The 20,845-nt window shown below is 45.6% G+C and overlaps 1 protein-coding gene across 2 annotated transcripts in view; it reads right to left on the reverse strand.

The window, feature by feature from the left end:
* Positions 1 to 20,845, reverse strand: part of CTNNA2 (catenin alpha 2) — a 944,639-nt gene that overhangs the window by 642,392 nt on the left and 281,402 nt on the right. For both annotated transcript variants that reach the window (XM_074354541.1, XM_074354540.1), the window contains exon 7: positions 2,072 to 2,275. In XM_074354541.1, the coding sequence (XP_074210642.1) occupies positions 2,072 to 2,275 (204 nt within the window). The remainder of the gene's footprint in view (positions 1 to 2,071; positions 2,276 to 20,845) is intronic.

Raw genomic sequence — 20,845 nt, forward strand, 5'->3', positions numbered from 1 at the left:
TTTTTAACCAAGGCACAAGTGTGTAGTGGCTTTTTAATTAATGTATGCTATATCAAAATATATATAAATTGGTACTGTGACAGCAGAAATGAGAGCACTAGACAGAAATTATGGAGCTGGTTCAGCTGCATCCAATCCCACCTTGAAATCACCAAGGAAGTGTGAAGTCCAAGTAAATTTTATACACTTTATATAAAAATCAATAGGAGGTGTTTTATTTCAGACTTTGATGCTGGTGGTTCAAAGTGAGATGAATTTGCACACTTTAAAGTTCAAGCATTCTACCCACCTATGTGTTATCTATAACCATATCAAAAGTAGAAACAACCAAGTTTTCAATAAAAATATAAAACATCCCTGCGTCACAAGCCTGCAAACAGAAAGACGAGCACCTGGAGTCAATAAAACAGAAAAATCCATCAGCTCTGCTGATCTGAATGGGTTTATATCAAAAGGAAAAAAAAAAAAAACCAAAAAACTTCTGCTTGGTAGGATTCTAGACAACAAACTGAAAATTACGTACCACACCTCCATCAATTCTCCTTTAATCACATTCTGTGATTAAAAGGACACAGGAACGCACTTCTTTTTCTGATTTATTTATATCGAGATCTTAACCATCACTCTGATCTCTGTCATTTCCATTTCCTCCTCTGGCAGCAATCCTTCACTGCCAGGAAGTGCCAGCACGCCTTCATAGAAAGCCAGATTCCATGTACAGACCGCCAGCCTGCTGCCACTCCGTTTAAAACAGTGAGCAAACAGAATCCCAGGTTCTATAAGCATCTCTCTCCTGCTCAATCTGTCATTCCAAAGAGTCACACAGGGTCGGAGACAGCGGTGGTCAACGTTTTTCTAGCTTTACCGGGCATAGTACCAAAGTCACAGAAAGTGCTGGCCATCCAGGGGCTACACGTGAGTCCTCATGGGCAGCTGGGCGCCACGGGAGACATCCACACCTTAGTCGTGGTGTGCTGAAAACGCGCCCATCTTCCACAATCAAAGAATCTGAAGGTGTGCGGAGAGGAAACAGATTTGGGCTCTTAGTAGGGCGCTCTGTATCTTTTCCTTTCCTAGGTCAAAGGTCTGGCCGGAGCAGCGCTGTGCCCATCAGTGCTGCCCCGTGGCTTGACCCGTGGGGGCTTCACGTGGGCTAGGGATGGGAAGAGGTGAGAGGAATCGGGCTGGTGGGAGGGGCGTGGGCTGGCTGCTCTGTCCCAGCGATGCCTCAGGCTGTTCTAACAGGACCCTGCCTGGGGTTCCAAAGCTGGGAGCAGTCTCAGTATCCCCATTCCCTGCCTGACAACGTCACAGCGCATTCCTTCAACACGCAATGTCAAGGCCCCACTACACGTTCCCAGCTTGGGCAGAATTCTCTCAAACCCAGGAGCGCAGGAGGGGAGGAACACCAGATCATTCATGGCTGTAAGGCCTGGAGGTCACCACCACCACCTCTGCTGAATGCATGTAGCCAGTCAGCACAAACATAATTCAGTGCCTGGCGAAACAAAGAACAGGGACTCCATCTCCCGCCTGTGAGTTTGCAGGTGCACGAGAAGCACCGCGTTTCACACCTGGGGGAGGAACAGGGGCTGTGCGAGCCGCTGTATCACGAGATACCACTGCCACCCGTGTGAAAACGTGGACACTCATTCCCACGAGAGCTTCTAAACGCACAGCGAATCAGTGAAGCTCTCCAAGCTTCACTGCAGTGAGACGTCTCCACCGCAACCACTTCTGCGCAAACACTGAAACCGACTCCGCTCGCTGACGCCTCTGAGGGACGAAGACCAGCGCCTGCGGCCGCGCTCGGCTCTGCCAGCGCCCGGCCTTGAGGACCCCGGGCTCCTCGGTCGCTCCCATCAGCCGCCCGACCTTCACCCGCCGGGATCCTCCCTAAACCAGAGGCAGCCGCTAAGGCGACTCAGAAACCACCGCAGCGAGAAGCCACGGCCCTCCCGCGAGACGCGTTCGGCCCGGGCGCCGCCAAACCACCGCGCTTCCGAGCCGAGCCGGGCCAGCCGGCCTGCGGCGCCCGCGGGGGGGCGTCCCCGGCGACGCCCGCACTTACGTTGTTCATGTACTCGCTGAGCAGGTCCTGCAGCGCCTGGCGCACCGCGTTGCACTCGGCCACGATGCGCTCGCGCCGGTCGTCGCGCGTGCACGACGAGTCAGCCATGAGCGCCGCGCCGCTGATGATGCTCTCCAGCCGCTCCTCCAGCGACGGCCGGAAGCGGGCCTCGCTGAACGTCAGGGGGTCCAGGATGATCTTGTTCTGCAGGCAGGGCAAGCGGGGGGAAAAAAAAGAAGTAAAGAAATAAATAAAGCCAGCGAGGAGACGGGCCTCTGCGCCCTGCTCTCTGACCCAGCAGTCTCCGAGGCCGGGGCAGGAAAGCGGCCTTGGCAGCCTCGGCGCGCTCTGCCTCGCCCGCATTCCGTCCTGAAATCTAATCTTCCAGGAGAAAACGCCACATTTTGTTTCAAGCATGCGTTCTTGGCAACGGCTATTTCAACAGAAGGGTTTTCAAATGAGATTGTGACACTGGCTTGACTTTTTTTTTTTTTTTTTTAACGGTAGCCTTCAAAGAGAGCACGTTTCAGAGGCGCACTCTGGGGGGCTCTGGGTAGATTTTAGAGCCTCCGGACTGGAGCATGATGTGTGACCAATAATCTGCTTAAGGAGGCGTTAGCGGTAAGCAGTGTACACACTGCCTCCTCCCCGCCAGAAGCAGGGAGTCTCACGCCAGGACGCCTTCTGAAACGTGAGCAAACAGCACCCAACAGGCACACGCAGCACAGGCCACTTCCCACTAGGAGGAGTCTGTTTTGTACAAAAAGCTAGTGTTCTAGAAGGCTCACAACGTGTGCGCGATTTGTCGCAGGTAGCTGGCAGTCTCCTGATAAAGGCACTAATGTGTTTCGAAGGAGGAGAAGATGGAGATGTTTCCTAGAAGGAAGGGGTCACAAGGAATTTAAGCTGAGTTTGGCCACTGCTAAGTCTGAGGACCCTGTAAACCTGCAGGTGGAGGTGCCTAGAGGTGGACAGGCATGTGCATCCGGAATTCAAGGGATGCGTCAGCCTACGTGGGCACACGGAATCATCAGGGCTACACCGACACCAGGTCATGAACGGCAGACTGGCAAAGTGAGCAGAGTAAGAGCAGACCAGAGAAGGCCAAGTGAATCCCAATTTCCAAGGGTCTACAGGAAGATGAGAGTCAAAAAAGAAGATGGAAAATGCAGTCAGAGGGCAAGGAGCAGAACCTGGAGAATAGGATTTCCAGCAAGCCAAGGGGGCAGAGAGACTGACAGAGGGTGTAGTCACTACCCTGCAGGACGTGGACAGGCAACCCTGACTCTGCCAACCGCTGGTTTCCACTGGGGACCCTTTTCTGGAAGATCATTCCAACAACGTTAACCAAAGTGGAATGACCTGCTGCAGAAATGGTACGCTCATCTTCACCGGAGGTGAACACTCAGAGGTCCAAGGACCAGCGTGGTGGTGATGGAGCAAACGGCCTTCCAACCCCAGGATCCTTCGGTGGGAATGCCATTCCATTCCTCTTTCCTTTGAAGTTCATATTAAAACTGTGTATATATATATATATATATATACCTCACTAGAAAACACACTTTACCAGATCTATAAATATGGTAAGACAGGCAAATGAGAGTAGGTGATTATACCACTGCCCCACCTGCCACCCGCTGAGTACCTACTATGTGCCTGCTACAATGCTTAGGGCCAAAAAGACAGTGAGGAGTGTAAAGGACATGTGTGTGAATTTTCTTTTCTAACAGGATAAAAAATAACTTAGTTATGGCAAATTAAGTCTGAGTCTGTGCTCTGGGAAAGTTCGCTCTTAAACAAAGCATCCAAAGATACGTACTGAAAGTTGTGCTCCAAGATCAGTGGCTGCGATTCTCTGATTCCCGCTCAAATGCACATCTCCAAAGAACAGAGATCGTTCCAGCAAAAAAAAAAAAAAAGGGGTCCTGAGAAATGAGTGAAGCAGGTGGTGTCTCAGAAAGAAGCACCCACTCAGCACAGACCAGGTCTGTGGTCCCCCGGAACTGTGAATTTTCTAGGAAATTACTCATTGAAAAATGCTCTCTCTTCAGTTTAGAGGGTAAATGCATGAGATTGTGCAACAAGAAGAGAAGTTATTCTGTGGCAGCTTTCGGCAGAAAGTCCACCTTCACATTGGCACTTTCTTAGATCTTAGGGAAAGGACAATTTTTACTGAACTCAGAATAGTGTTACGCAGATCCTGTCCCTTGTGCCCTAGGAACCCTCCAAATGGTGTCCAAAAATTACAAAGAGGATGGCTTTGCTGGGTTTATCATACAGGTGAGATTCCTGAAGGAAAACTGAAATGGGGGGCCGTGGGTGCCCTGCCCCACCTGCCACCGGTACCAGAGCTGTGTCGCTGTGTCTTCAATGACTCTTCCTCCCACTGGGGCCCATCTGAAGTCTCTCTTTCTTGCTCACTCTTTCCTTCTACTGCTTTTCAGTTGATGCATTTCCAATAATCTTTTTACCATGTAACATGCATTAAGTACTGATACTGTAATTAAAGCAACACTCGATCAAAATCTAATTAGACTATTTTCCTTTACAAAGATTACTGATTTTCAAAGAACTCTTTTACAGAAACCCATATGAACATAAAACAGTGAAAAGTGTTTACTCTGCTTTGAAGTTCAGGAGACCTTCAGAGTCATATATGGGCTCAAGGATAGATTTTTATGATACTTTTGGAGTAAAAATATTCAGAAATGCCGACTTGATGGAAATATACTGAGGTGAACTCTGCAATAAGAGTAATTGTGAAACAGTTTCTCTGCCGAACGAGGAAAATGTATTATTGTCATGATAGCATTATGTCTTAAATTATTTTCCATGGAACACTAGTTTTAGAGAGGTAATGTTTTGATGAAGAAATGCCTTTCCCTGGCCAAATATGTTTTGGAAACACTGCATGGCCCAGAGAAAATTAGCACATGAAATGCTTTGGGGAGTTCTGCATTAAAGGAGTCAGTGTATTGCTACATTCCTCAAACCTATCAGCACAGAGAGCGGGGTATGGGTTGTTTGTGTGTATATATGTGTGTATTTCCAGAGAACTGAAGAGATCTTAAACAGGCTTTATAAAATCAGACGAGAAAAAGAAAAAAAAAAAAAAGAAGAAGAAGAAGGAAGCCAGGCACTACACTGAAATTTAAAAAAATAATAAATGTTAAATAAATAAATAAATGGCATTGGTGATTCCCTAACTCATACTTTCAGGTCAGCAGTGTCATGATGCTAGAAAAATAAAACAACAAAATTGCAGGAGGCACGAACTAGCAGAACCTGCGGAACACACTCTGGGAAACGGGGCACGAGCGAACCTGCAGCGTCGGCGGGACGAGCTTCCTACCTGCCGCGGCCCGGGGCTGTCTCGAAAGTAAAGGCGCTGAAACATGGAGCTTGAAAACCTCTGCATAAAAGTTACACTATTCATCACATTGTTAATGGAATTATTCATTATTTATAGATCACAGGGGAAAAGCTTTAAAAAAACAAACAAAAAACCTCCCTGGGAAAGAATAAATTTACAATACTCTAATCTATACCGTGGCGGAGATGGGGAGCATTGCCATGATGGGTGGGAACAGCCAGCTGGAGAGGCGTCTCCGGGGGCGGGAAGCCACGCAGGCGAGAGACGGGGCGTGAAGGTAAAGGGGCAGCGCGCGCACCCGCGTGCACGTGCATCGGGGCACGTGCGCGTGTGTGTGGATCGGCTGTGTGTGTTCATCCATGAGTAGGTGGGTTCCCGCTGTGTGCACGTGGGCGGAGGAGGGGGGTGGGTGGGTGGTGTGTGTGTATGCGTGTATTTTCAGAGAACTGAAGAGCTCTCAAACAGGTTTAGAAATTCAGAAGGAAAAAAAAAAAAAAAAAAAAAGAACCAAAGGAAGCCAGGGACTTAGGGACTAGAGCAAAACAGACTAGTCGCTAAAGTAGCAGGAAAACAGCAAACACCTGGAGCTGAACCGTGAGCAAGAAGGACAGAGACTGAAGCCCAAGCGGAGTGGAGGAGGAGTATTGCTTCTGCAGTATTTGGGAGTGACTTAAAAAAAAGAAACAGCTGGGCAGCTTCTCTTTGCTAGCAGCCTTCAGGGTCCTTCCCCATCAGCAAACAGCTCAGCCCCCAGCGCCTGCCCGGGCGTCCGCGCCCTTCCGTGCGGCTGCCCCCTACTGGCCGGCAGGGGCGCGGCAGCAGCCGTCAGCAAAACCCCGCTCCCTGGTAACGCAGGGAGCACCTCGCTTTAACGTGCAAGCCCCAGACGGAAAAAGGCAAGGCCGAGGCTTTCCTGTCTCCCTTTAGGACAGAGGTGTGCCCCTGCAGGAGGGTTTTACGCTCTTAAGTCCACTGAGGTTTTTACATTTTAAATGTCTAAGTCTCTTGTTTGCATTCTTAAAGCTCATCTAATCTTATCCTTTTGATCTTTTGTTCCTCTTACATTGTCATTTTAGTTCATTTTAAAATTGTGGGGCTGTATTTCCTACTTTATCTTCTTCTTCTTTTTAAATAAACCTTATTTTCTTTCTAGCTTATCTATTTTCATTCCCTTTATTTGACTTACATAATATTTTGGCGCCTTGTGATTTTTACTGATTTTATTTTTTTAAACATGTTTACTTTAAAAATTATTGTTTCCATTCCTACAGTTATGGAGCGGCAGTTAGAAAGCATGGCCATAAAGACAGCAGCTGCAGTAACTCACTCCCAAGCAGAGGAGGCTAGGGTCCCCTTCCGCCATCAAGCTGGTGCTGTAACGGCCTCTCTTGTCCCACATAATTGATCTATTTTTCCAACGTTGAACTCTGTAAAAACTTTAACTTGCAAATAATTCTGGGGACCAGAGAGTTCAGAACTGCTTCCCAGAATCATACATTTGCCTACATTCACATACAGTGGTGGGAAGGGCACTGCTTTTAAATGGCACCTGTCATCCTTTCTCTCTAAGGAGTCCTGTGATCTAAAATCGCAGTTCAGTCTAGGGACACTGCGCTACCCTTGCTGTAGGCTCCCACACCGCAGGACGCAGCAGAGAGGCCTCTGCCCCAGCAGGACGCGGAACGCATCGCACATGGTTTGACAGGGTCACGATGCTGCTCGCTCCATCTTACTGAAGAAGAGAACGATGCCAGAGATGTTCCCCGTGGCCACCCGTGGGGTCTAGGAAAGGGGGACACCTGGAATTGAACACAGGACCTTTGACTTGAAGCCCAGCGTTCCCGCCACTGTATCAGACTGCCCATATTCAGCTGAAATGAGTCCAACAAATCATAATTATAAAACTGTATTTCTTATTTTTAAAAAGCATGAAATTCTCCTAAACCAAACATAATGGCACATGTATCATCTGTCACTTTTTTTTTGGAGGGGGCTAATAATTAGGGTTACTGGGTTTATTTATTTATTTAACAGAGGTACTGGGGATTGAGCCCAGGACCTCATGCATGTTAGGCATGCGCTCCCCCACTGACCAATACCCTCCCCGCCTCCATCTGTCTTCTTTTAAGTCATCTGGGTCCACTTCCCCTTCTAATGAATAGCCTGAAGTATAGCCATTCATTCAACAAATGGGTGCCAGTTACTGTGGGTGTCTGAGGGCAGAGCCTGAAGAATCCTTTCTTTCAAGAGGTTCACTGTCTAGTAAAAACAAAAAGATGTACAACCAATTGTAATTTGGGATATACTGACGATGTTAAAAAAAAAATGACTGAGTGATGGGAACGTGTGCTGCTGGGAGGCGGGAGGCAGTCACAGAAGTCTTTCTGGAGGAGGTTACTCCTCGGCTGAGACTTAAAGAGTAAAAAGCAGTGGACCAAGCAAAGTCAGGGGCAGAAGGAGGTGATGCGGACAGAGTAAGAGGTGGGAACAAATGCCTGGAGGTGAAGCAGGGCACAGGATGCAAAGGGAATTACAGGAGGTGCACTGGAATGAACTTACATATAACACAGAAACAGACTCACAGGCATAGAATACAGACTTGTGGTTGCCAGGGGGAGGGGGGTGGGAAGGGATAAACTGGGAATTTGAGATTTGCAGATACTGACTGGTATGTATAAAACAGACAACTCTATACTGTACAGCACAGGGGAATATATTCAGTATCTTACAGACGCTCACGGGGAAAAAGAATATGAAAAGGAATATATGTATGTTCATGTATGACTGAAGCACTGTGCTGCGCACCAGAAATTGACACAGCATTGTGAACTGACTATACCTCAACAAAAATTTTTTTTAAAAAGAATCAGAAAACAAAACACACAGAAAAGCACCAAGATGTCAACTAGGTACAGTAAGAAATGTGCTGAGAAGAGGTGACTAGTTGTCCCGGCACAGGCTCTGAATACAGGGCAGAGCCGGAATGGGCCGCCCGCCTTCTGGCCCCAGACTCTGCGATCGAGCCTCGCCCCTGCACCGTTTCCCTGGGGTATCCTTCTGCATGCACGCCGCCAGTCACCAGGAGGAAACTCACGCAACAGCCACTTCTCCACTTCAGACAGGGAAGTAACAGTAGCACACGATTCTTTCCGCTCGAGGAAGGTACGGAACAGTGGACAGCGATCAGAGACAAAAGCTCTTAAACTGCTACTTCTCCCTGCTTTTCATTTGTGACCTGTTTCAAACGGCTCAGCAGGTATCATAAAATACTTTTTCTACCACGAGCGAAAACACAAGTATTTCTGAGTCTTTCTTGAGCTACAAAGCCACCATCTTAAAGCTGAATTCGTATCTGACTGCACTCAGAGCCGTCACTGAGCAGCACTGGCCTTACCTGGTAAGATCTGGAGTGTAAAATTACATTTAATTACGGTCATGTCAGCAGAAAGGCTTTAGCATGCACAGAACGCTAACAGAGTGGTTTTATACCCAAACAGTAAGTTCCCAAGATTTTTGATGCACAGTGGAGGAAGGTGAAGGTTTTTTTTTCTTCAGTAGTCAAGAAACTGTTTATTAAAGACTAGGAGAAAATCTTATTTATTACCTTAAGATTTTCTAGCTTTCAGTAGTAACTAGACTCTTTAGACAGCTACTGAGTCATCTCAAATGTATGCAAGATTTTCAAAATGCCACAAAAGACAGCAAAGAAAACCATTTGCTAATATAAAGTAGGGACTGATCTGATCCACTGTCTTCCTGAATCTGATCCCATGGAAAAAGCAAATGCCAGGAGTAAGAGCGTGTCCCATAGTTTTCCTTGCTGTCTGCGACAACCCTGGAAGATCAATGCATCCCAGATTTTCACTACCTTCACAGTTCAAGGTAGCAACTATGGAAAGTAATAAACCGCCCTGCTCTACCTGATCAACTCCAGCCCCTCACCGCCTGCTGTCCAACACAACTATCTCAAATCAAACAAGCAGAAGAAGGAATAAATGTCAACATGCCCTTACACAGCCATTCACTTCCATTTTTTAAAGATGTTAAAAAAAATAGTTCCCAAAGAGGAAAGTGACATTACTCAAACTCATTCTTCTACAAGAACAGGGCATTCTGATGTGGGGTAATTACAGCAACGGAAATCAGAAAACCTACAGGACAATGCGTGTTTAGGGGGGGAACAGTTCGCCTTCAGTGATTCTGAGCTTTTCCCTGGAAGAGGCCACAATTTGCTTATCTTTACTTCCTTCCTTTGGCACCTTTATCATCACCCCATCCTCCTGTTTACCTCTGCGTGTTTATTACTTTTATTTTTAATTTTTTTAAATTTTTTTTAATTGAGATAGAGTCAGTTTACAATGTTGTGTCAATTTCTGGTGTGCAGCACAGTGCTTCAGTCATACAGGAACATACATATATTCCTTTTCATATTTTTTAAGCATAGGTTAAGAATACAAGATAGTTGAATATAGTTCCCTGAATATAGTTCCCTGTGCTGTACAGTAAAAACTTGTTGTTTATCTATTTTATGTATACTGGTATCTGCAGATCTCAAACTCCTAATTTATCCCTTCCCACCTGCCTCCCCGTTGGCAACCACATGTCTGTTCTCTATGTCTGTGAGTCTGTTTCTGTTTTATATATAAGTTCATTTGTCTTTTTTTTTAGATTCCACATATGAGTGATCTCATATGGTATTTTTCCTTCTCTTTCTGGCTTCCTTCACTTAGAATGACGATCTCCAGGTCCATTCTCCAGTAACATTCTACAGTGTTACTTTTTACATGCCTGTTATCCAGTTTAAACTATTTGACTAGTAACCCCCGAGGCAGTGTCTCCCAGTTTCCCATCAAAATGCCTATAGATAGAGGCAGAAAAAAGGAATTTTATAGCCCTGAGAATTAAGAATGAAAGACATCTTACAGACAATGAGGCATGATCATAATTCTGGCTCTGAATGCTTTAAATACTTCTTTTAAAGACTGAAGTCTGAGATAAAAGCATAAATCAAGACCATTTTAATAAATTAACCGAGGTGTCTAAACCAAAAGCGTGTTATTTGTTCTGTTTTCAACACTCATTCTCCCTATGGTGTATCAATAATTAACACAGATACATTTTCATCTTTTTCATTCTGTGCCAAGCTCTCTCCCAGTGAGAATCTTCCTACCTGCACATAAATTGTTTCTCTTGGCCTAACTGGGGTAACATTTGAAATGGAAACTACTAAAGATACTAACTTTTGATCATCTTTCTTTGTATTAAGCTACAGAGAAACATTAAGCTCCATTTTGGACTTGCCTCCATTTAAAACTGCACGGTGTCTCACGGACCTTCTATTCTTTCTTCTCCGGCATATACTTAAAGATAAACTAATTATGCCATTTTTAACAGACTTAAGATATTATCTGCAATTAAACAGCTCACTTTAATTGGAAATAAATGACAAAGATAATGACTTGATAATTATACAACACATTTTATTCTTTGATATTTAATGCTTTAAAAAAAACCCAGAAATCTAAGCCTACATTAATTTCATTTGAGAGAGAAGCTATTTTCAATTTTTTTTTTAAATTGAAGTATAGTTGATTCACAATGCTGTGTTAGTTTCTGGAGTACAGCAAAGTGACTCAGTACATACATGCTTTCTCAAATTATTTTCCCTTATCGCTTATTACAAAATATTGAATATAGTTCCCAGTGCTCTACAGGAGGTCCTTGTTATTTACGTAGAGACGCTGATACTCAGGAGGACAGAGTCACCTATTTAGCAAAGGTAACAGCTAAGAAGAGCGGCCCGAGGTGGCCCAGCGGCGAACTGCTCCTTCTGGATGCTGTCATCTCGGGGAAGCCGGTTTCGCCTCCCTAGTTCCCTCGTCTGCTCACCCCAGGAAAGCAGGGCAAAGGGCATCATCCTTGGCTTCACATCATGGATTGATCAGAAAGCAAATATTCAAAACGCACTCAATAAAATCGAGTCTTTAAAGGGTCAAAAAGTAAAACTGACTGCTTCTGAGTGAACACATGGTCACCGTGTGACTTCATTCCCCCTCTCTGTCTATCCTGTTGACCATCTGTCTGCCCGGCTGCCGTCCTCTGCGACCTCAGTGTGGCGCCTGACTCGATCTGCCATCCAAGCCTCAGACTAAGCCTCGCCCGCACTTAGGGTGAGTCTTACATTTGGTTTCTTCTGCTGCACCCAGCTGAGTGCCCTGCACATTAGTAGTTGATACATAGCTGCCAGTTAGCCGACTGAGAGGTCGTGAGCCAATTACATCCTTTTCCCAACTTCTATCAAAAGGCTCCTGGAACACAAGGGGGCACCCAGTGAATCCATCACTGCAGATGAACACACATGGGCAGCCGTCCAGCTGGACATGCGTATTTTGGTTTGCACTGATGTCTGACGTGGCTCAGTGAGCTTGAGATTCCAGATTACCGGGGCGGAGGCACATCACCACGCGTGGTAACAAATGTTAGTTCTGCCTGCAGTGTGAGGCGGGCGGGCTGAGGCTGCCAAATCACTTGGCTGGCAGACTGCTACTGTAAAATCCTTGATCCTGATCCATCCAGAAAAAGGAACTAGTTTGTTTCCACACAGTGTCAACGAAGCCAATAGGCATTCACAGTGTGTGCGTGGAGTACAGAGTATGTGTACTGCAAACAGGAGACTGTTATTGAAAGCAGCTCTGTCACTGACATAAAAATTCCACAAACGTTTGAAAGTCTCATGTGAAGGTTTGATTAAACCAAGGTCAGTAAACAATGGCTTATGGGCCAAATTAAGCCTGCTCTCCATTTTTGTATGGTTGACAAGTTAAGAAAGATGTTTTAAAACAGTTGACAGACTTGTAGACATAGTAAACAACCTTATGATTAACCGGGGGGGGGGGGGGGGAAGGGTGGGAAGGGATAAATTTGGGAGTTTGAGATTTGCAAAGGTTACCCACTACACATAAAAGTAGATTTAAAAAAAAACAGGTTTCTTCTGTACAGCACAGGGAACTATATTTAATATCCTGTAATAACCTTTAATGAAAAAGAATATGAAAATGAATATATGTATATATACACATGACTGGGACATTATGCTGTACACCAGAAATTGACACATTGTAACTGGCTGTATGTCAATTTAAAATAAATAGATAGATAGACAGACAGACAGATAGATAGATAAATAAATAGTAGAAAAAAGAAATACCACAGGCCTACCAACATGTTACATTTCTGTCTAAAATCCTCTCCTTCATTACATCTTTAAATAGTTAAAAAAAAAAAAAAAAAAGATAAGCAACCAGAGACAAAGATAAAGATACGACATGAACCCAATAATCCAGCAACTGAATAATTAGTTACTGGATTATCAACGGTTTAAATTTTTGTAAGTTTAATAATAGGAAAAATAAACTTCTTAACCCCCAAATTAGTTACACTCTAGGTCTGTGGTTTGGAATGTTAAATTGTCCCTTTAAGACAGAAAGTCAAATTATATTTCTCAGAAGCAATTATGACTTAATTGGCGTTATCAACCTAATAAATTACTAGGTGATTTCCACAAACTGGTCAGACACTCAGATTTCATGTCTGATGAAAGGGTAACTGTATCCATATTCTGCAAATATGCAAAGGAAATTGGTTCATTGGCCACAAGGGAAATGCACACACCTTGAGTGTGAACTCATCGATCTTCTTCTGTCTGTTTTTAAGCAGGCAAATTAAGACGGGAAAGAAACAGTTTGTGTCTCACAGGAATAATGTGCGATATGTTAATTGCTTCTCAAGAAACATAGCATGGCTTGAGAAGTACTCTTTGTGCTTAATGAGGATGTCATGTTCTCCCCCAGACTCTGAATTCTGATGTTCATCTGTTGATGATAATTTAAATCATACAGAGTCTTTGGGTGACACTGGAACACAGACACCCGAAGAGGTTTAACCCAGCAAGGAAGATAATGGACGCCCACTGGAACACAGCAGAATGCTGATTAAGGTGGGTCATGTCTGTCGCGGGGAAGCTGACAAGGCAGATGGCACCACCCACAGGGATGAGAAGGAATCACGGGTGGATAAACCAGAGCGCCACTAAGACCAAAACAGTGAGCATATCCACTTCTGTCTCCGTTCAACAAAGTTACTTTCTGTCTTTGTGCTAACCGTACTGAGGAGAGTATGAATCGGACCTGGTCTCCTTCCTTCCAGGGCTCACAGTTGGAGAGACAGAACTGGAAACAGAATAATATGTTTAATATTAATATGCACAAAGTACAGTTGTGACGTAGAAGGAAGCAGTGGTTTGGCTGCTAGGAGAACTGGAGACAGTTTCAAAAAATAGGGCATCTTGGTAAGAATGAGTATAAACTGATTAGAAAAGAAAACGAAAAGGAAGTTCAGACAGAGGAAACATCACGAGAAGGAACGTGTGACTAAAAGAGCAAGTGTCCATCCGAAGAGTAATAAACAGGTAATTATGACAGAACATAGAATGGAATGTGACAGAAAGGAGGATGTGAGATGAAAGGGGCAGTCAGGGTCCTACTGAAATGACCTGATGCCATGCTGAGCGCTTTAAAGTTTATCCTGAAGATAGAATTTCACTGGTAAATAAAAGATAATACCTGACTTGCATTTTTGGCAAAGCTAGGCTGGCAGAGGTGATGGGAGGGAGGGGGGAAGGGTTGGGAGCAGGCAGAGCAGCCAGTTAGGAAGTTGTTTCAATGATTCGGGCCAAAGCATGGGCCTGGATACACGGTGGTCATAAACGAGAAGGTGAGAGGGCCACGTCAAAGATGCAAAAGGAACCGAACTCAGAGGATTCTGAGATTAACTGGAGAGGGGAGTGGGTGAGGCTCTCAGCGTTCTGGATTCAGTGGCCACCTTCAAACAGGTCATCTCTTTATCTAAAAGAAGACATCCCAAAAGGAAGGTTAGGCTTGACAGAGATAAAACACCAGACTTAGTCTGAGAACATGTTAGATGCTTAGAAGTCATCTGAGCTAACACGTCACACATCCAGGTGGACCCAGGCCTGGAGCTCCGGAGAGGAGCTGGGACCAGAGAAACAGACATGCGGTATGTGTGGTCCCAACAAGGGAGGCCCTTTAGTGAGAACTGAGTGGGGCAGAGGACAGAACTCGAGAGAAAAGCCACAGTTAGGGGGCAGGGGAGGAAGCAAGTCCCGGAGACGGAGAGCGTGACGGTCAAAGAGGTAGAAAAAAATCCAAAGTGCAACGCAGTCATTCTCAGAAGCTGAAGGGAATGCGACCTTGAAGAACAAAGCAGTTTGAGGAAAGAGACGCCTCAGTGCAACGGGGCAGGACCCTGCGGGGCCTTCCAGGCTCAGACCCGTCCCGTGTCCCCTGCGGCAGCTCCTCTCTGAAGCACCCCTGTAATAGTGCCTCATGCATGTTTCCTGAGTTTTTCAGATGCTAAAACCCACCACCAAAGGGAAGACATTAACTACTTGATGACTGTGAGCATGTGGGCCCCAGGTCCTGTGGTGCCCAGGGGTGGAGAGCGTTGACCACTCTGTTCCCCCGACACCACCCAATCAGAGGACGGTGCACGAGCTGATCACACATCCTGCGACCCCCTCCCCTACCTGGACTTCAAATACGCTTTGCTGAAACCCTTTGGGGAATTTGGGGTTTTCTTGGGCACAAGCCACCCCATCTTCCTTGCTCAGCCCTGGAATAAACCTTTCTCTGCTCCAAACTCTGATATTTCGGCTTGTTTGGCCTCGCAGTGTGGTGGGCACGTGAACTTGCCCTGGGTACCATCAGCATGACGACAGTCAGCGGAGGAGGTAAGCTTCCACAAAGGGCAGCTTTCTAAGACAGAAGGCTTGATGACTTTTATTTAAGTTTGCCAAAATCCAAGATATATTGATTTAAACTTAGGAGCTGAAGCACACGGCAAGGTCAAAGATGCACTATTGTATTATCTTTGTTCTTATCAACAGCTTTGCACTATCAAAAAATGCCTTTTCTCCCTCCTTAAATGTAAGTAAGTTTTAACAGTAATTATAACCCTTCGACTAAAGTGGCCAACCCATCTTGCTTAAACTGCTCTCCAGGAGACCCTGTCATGCGTTCTTTCTTTCATCCAACAAATGCTTACGGAGAGCTCACTCTGCACCAGGCTTTGTTGGGCGCCAGAAGTAAAACTGCTACCACACTTTTTTTTAAAGGCAAATGAATTAAAAGGCTATGAATTAAAACACATGAAACACAACGCATCTGTTCCCTCTTGTTTACTGTTCATGGAAACTCCACGTGGAGAGTCATGGACTTGTTGCAAGACAGGAGCGCTGCCGCTCGTGAGCAGCCTGCCCCCTCTGCTAGCTCCCTGGCCTAAGTAAGTGCCATCCACTCTCCACCTGCGTCTTCAGGACTAGTGGTCACGTCAGAGCAGGCAGACAGCTAGGTCTGAGCAGAGAGAGGGGGACGCAGGCCACAGCACAGGACCTGGGCAGAAAGGTAGGTCTCAGGCCAAATGCAGGAAACCACACATCGTGTGAGCACCAGGGGTCCCTGGGCAGAGAAAGAAAAGCAGGAACCTCTGGGCTGATAAGGGGCCACACCTTTTGGGGTGATGAGCAGTCTGGAGTCTGACAAAGAAAGGTGGGGAAAGGCAGGAATCTCCAGGGTCCGAATGTGACCTTTTGTCCATTATGCCCTCATTTCAATAAAATCAGCCTTGCAGATCAGAAGTACCCATCCTGCACCGACGCCATGAGACTTTTGATCCAGGCTAAATATGGACAAAAATCCCTCCTCCCTCCAGAAGGTGGAGCTGGGATGATAATCAGGGAATATGACCCCAAACCCCTCCCTCCCTAATAAATATTCTGCCCATTCATTTTTACATCCTCTGTGACCAACTTGCCAAAGAAACTCAGGGCAGCCGCTCCCCTGAGCCCGCCCACCCTCCCCCTGAGTGTGTCCTGTCCATCCTCTAATAAATCCTCACTTTGCTTTTTTAACCACTACCTCTTGTCTCTGAGTTCCTTCGGGGACGGCGGGACGAGAACCTGGAGCACCGGCTGCGCCCGCCGGCGGCAGTCGGCGTGCCCCTCGTGGTCTCCCCCCTTTGGCTCTTCCCCCTCGACCTGAGCTGCTGCGGTTTTTGCAGCTGAGACCCCTTCCTGTTCTGCTTTCTGCCCCCCAGGCCCCACCCTCGCCAGAATCCCCGTCACTGGGAGACCTGCTGGCCCACCCCTCCCGCCCTCCCGTCCACGCTGCACACGCGCCCGTGTGAGGCCCCGTCGCAGGGCCCCGGGTCTGAACCGCTCGAGTTTAAACCAGTGACAGCGGGCGTGGTCTCTCCCGAAGCGCTGCTCTGCTCCGGTCTGGCAGAGAAGCAGCCTCTCCTCACTACGATACACAAGGCTGTGCCAAGCTTAGCTAAGCGGAGTCCAGAGCCGGAAAGCGGCTAGGGCCTGACAACGGGTGTCCCCGCCGCCAGCCCATCCCTGAACACAGACATCCACGCCGAGCGCTGATGTTAAACCCACGACTCCTCACACAGGGGCGTGAGCCGTGGTCACCTAGGAGTGACCATTTTATAACGCGTGGCAATTACTCTCAGATAAAATGAATCTAGTACAAGTGGTTTCTGCATAATTATAAATGCACAGTTGTGAACAAAAAGTGACAATAAAGAGCACGCTGCTGAATTAGAACTATTGGCATGAGCAAAAGCAGCAGGTGGCACATCCAAGTGAGGAATTAGAAGGCGATTTGTTTGAAGGTTTGGGGCCAAAGACTGATACACACGGTTTATACCTTATTTCCTAGGATCCCATTTGCCAGTAAAGAACCCTTTATTTACTTTTTCAGGCGTGTGGCAATCTGACCATTACTTACGATCATAAATGTCTAAAGTTTAAAGTCTATTTTGAGGGGTTGGTCAATATTAACTAAATTTACAGTATAAACTTTGTTAAAGTAACACGTTTTGAAACTTCATCTTTTTAACTTTCAACCTAAGAGGCAAAATTTAGATCACTTTCTAAAGATAAATACATCAAGGTTAAAAAATATATACTGCATTTTTTTTTAGTGAAAAATGCAGTAATAGAAAAGCACCCATTTCTCACCAGCACCAGCGCTAATGGGTATTTAGTGTTGGGTCAGCCACCCCACGAAGTGTTTCTGTAAAAGATTTTAACTCTCACAGCAAATCTATATATACGGCCACATTAGACCCACGTCACCTATGGGAAAAGAAAGCTTACAGAGCTACTCGGTCACCAGGCAAGGCCAGGAGGCAACAGGACAGCCCCACCGGAACAGCAAGGACCAAAGGCTTCCTCTGCTTCCAGGCCCGTAAACAGCGGCTGATCTACCTGAAGTGAGTGGGACGCTCAAACTCTCTGGTGTAAGTAGAGTTTGCTCGTGTGTGTGTGTGTGTGTGTGTGTGTGTGTGTGTGTGTGTGCGCGCGCGCGCGTGCGCACGCGTGTGTGTGTGTGTGTGTGCACATGTGCGTGTGCATGTTTACTTCATCACAAAATCTGAGTAAATCGTACCCTATAAATCTGTACCCTGCACTCATTACTGTGCCATGGGAAACACACAAGAAGGGAGCGCTAAGTAAAGGCAAACACTTCTAACACAAGAAATCATGAAAGAAACAAGAATACGGAGGTAAACATTTTAAATAAACTACACTTCTCACAAATAATTCACTAGATAAAAGGACTCGTTTGGGTCCCAAATTTTAAAGCATGACTCATAAGTACATGACAAGCAAAACACTGTTTGCCATCACATGTTTAGACAATTAAGAATACGATAATCAGTTATGTCAATGTTCACTGTTAGTACTAATCACCTGAAATAACAGTGAACTCAGAATCACAGAATAAGTCAATATTCTTAAAAAAGAAAGTTATTATCATGGGGAAAATACAGATTCTCACATTTTCCCTTGTGAGAAGAAAGGAAACAAGATTGGAAATACAATGCTGTTGACTAAAGATGTCAGGGAGGCAGATAAATGAGAATTTGAAACATAATTTTCAAAAACGGTATTTCAAATCTCAGAATTGTCATTTCCCTGATAATTTTTTTTATAGCTCCACATTTACTAATTGAAACGTGGAAGAGAAATCAAATTGTCTTGGGGTATTTCCTTGGTAATTATAATAAAATATGATAGAAAAGTAAATGATACAGTCAGGAAACACTGCTAGGTTTATAACACCTGAAGAAACGAAAGCTTCTTGGCAGCAAGAAGATACGGGAGGTGTGAGTCGTCCAGAATAAATGATGATAAGGGATAAACGGGTCCTGGCAAGGATGTGGCATGGCTCAAAAAGCAGAGAACAGCTTGCCCAGATGCTCGCGACTGTCTCCCACTCCGCCAGCAGAACCACCTTCATCTCTCCCCCCTGCCTGGAGCGTCTCTTCCCCAAAACTCATCTGTATCCACATTTACCACCTTCCCAGGGCTACAAACATTTCCAAAAAGGATTAATGCGACTTCCAGTGCATAACATCACTGTACACAAGGGTGTGGTACGACTAAGAGTTCTCTGAAGGCAGGCAACGCCCCGTCCAGGTCTGCATCCCCTGAGTTTGCACACAGCGCGGAGCACTCAGGTTGTGCAGGGCTGACAGGGCGATGGAAACCCACTGGAGGATTCCTTAACGTTCCGTTTGGCCACCAGATGTCAGTGTCTGATGAAGAATGCCCAAACACCGCTGCCGGTTCTCAGCTAGACTCCCGCAGGATTAAGAGGACATGGAGATTCTCTTTTTAAGTGAAGCAAGTCAGAAAAGTACCGTATGACATCACTCATACGTGGAGTCTAAAAGTATGAGACAAATGAACTTATTTACAAAACAGAAACAGACTCACAGACATAGAAACCAAACTTACGGTTACCAGGGGGCGGGGAAGGGAGTGGGAAGGGATACATCGGGAGTTCGTGATTTGCAGTTACTAACTACTTACTATATAAAAATTAGATAAACAAGAAGGTCCTACTGTACAGCATAAGGAACTATATTCAATACTTTGTAATAGCCTATAATGAAATATAATATGGAAAGGAATATATATATATATATTAAAAAACTGAATCACTATGCTGTACACCAGAAACTAACACAATATTGTAAACTGACTATACTTCAAAGAAAAATAATTTTTTTAAACCTGAGAAAAAAGGACATTTTGATGAGTTTAATTTGCCAGAGTAAAAAAAAAAGAGCAGACACATTCAGAGGCAGTCCGTTGGAAGAAGACATGAGAACTGCTGGGCCCTACTGACCCCCAGGTACTGACATGACAGCCTACAGCATGGGAAAATCTGTCTCTGCTTTTTAAAAGAGTGTGTCTAGAAGTGGGGTTTTTTTTTTTGTAGTAAAATGAGCATTCGTAAGTACATACTGATAGGAGGTCAATTCAACGTTAAGTAACTTAAGCTAAGTTAGAAAAATCCAAGACGCTGAAGAATGTGGACGAGCAACGTTCAAAATACAGATCCACACATTACCAGGCGTTGAATAACCACACTGGTGGGAATGTAAGTAAGTAAACTAAGAGCCAGAAAAAAAGAAAACCATACAAGAAAGTTGTATTTGGCAAAAGATCAAGGATTCCACAAACGACTGAAAGTTCTCAAGATTTCCTCATCGGAATTGCAAAAAACATTTTTTTCATTAATTAGAGCCTCCTGCACAAACATCAACCCTTTTGATACATGAGGGTCGGAAGCGTGGTTCCTGCCGCCTGGCGATCCCGCTTCCTCCACGTGGTTTGGGCCACGCACGCGCTGCTCCTGGGAGCTGCTCGGACGTTCGTTACCCCCCACCCTAGTCACCCTCTCTGGGCGGAAGCTTCGCCTTGTTCGAATCCATTCTCCAGCCTCTCCAGGTGGATCTTTAAAAACACAAATCTAAACTAAATTTTAAAAAGAAAGAAAAAAATATGAATAAATAAAAACACAAATGCAACGAAAGAAAAAGAAAGAAAGAAAAATAAAAACACAAATGTGACCATGCGTTCCCCCGCTGAGATCACCAGCAACTTGCTAACACCATCAGGTTGAAGCCCAGCCCCCTGCAAGACCAACACAGCTCTGGAACCTTCCTGCAGCTCGCGGACTCAGCCAGATTTCTCCCTGGGCTCCAGAACCGAACGGTCCTGCCCACCACGCCTCTGCGTGCAATGATGTTCTCTCTGTCTGAGAAGCACTCTCATTCACACTCATCATGCTAACGCCTACGTGTGTGCCACCTCTTCCAGGAAGTCTTCCGTGATTTCACTGTCCCTAATCTCACCACCACCCCCCCCCCACAGACGGTGAGGTGCATATTATGTACATAGACGCACACCGCACACTTAGGCACTGCAGTAACTAAAGCTGTTTAGTAAGCATTTCTTCTTC

Source organism: Camelus bactrianus, chromosome 28, assembly GCF_048773025.1.
Source record: "Camelus bactrianus isolate YW-2024 breed Bactrian camel chromosome 28, ASM4877302v1, whole genome shotgun sequence".
NCBI lineage: Eukaryota > Metazoa > Chordata > Mammalia > Artiodactyla > Camelidae > Camelus > Camelus bactrianus.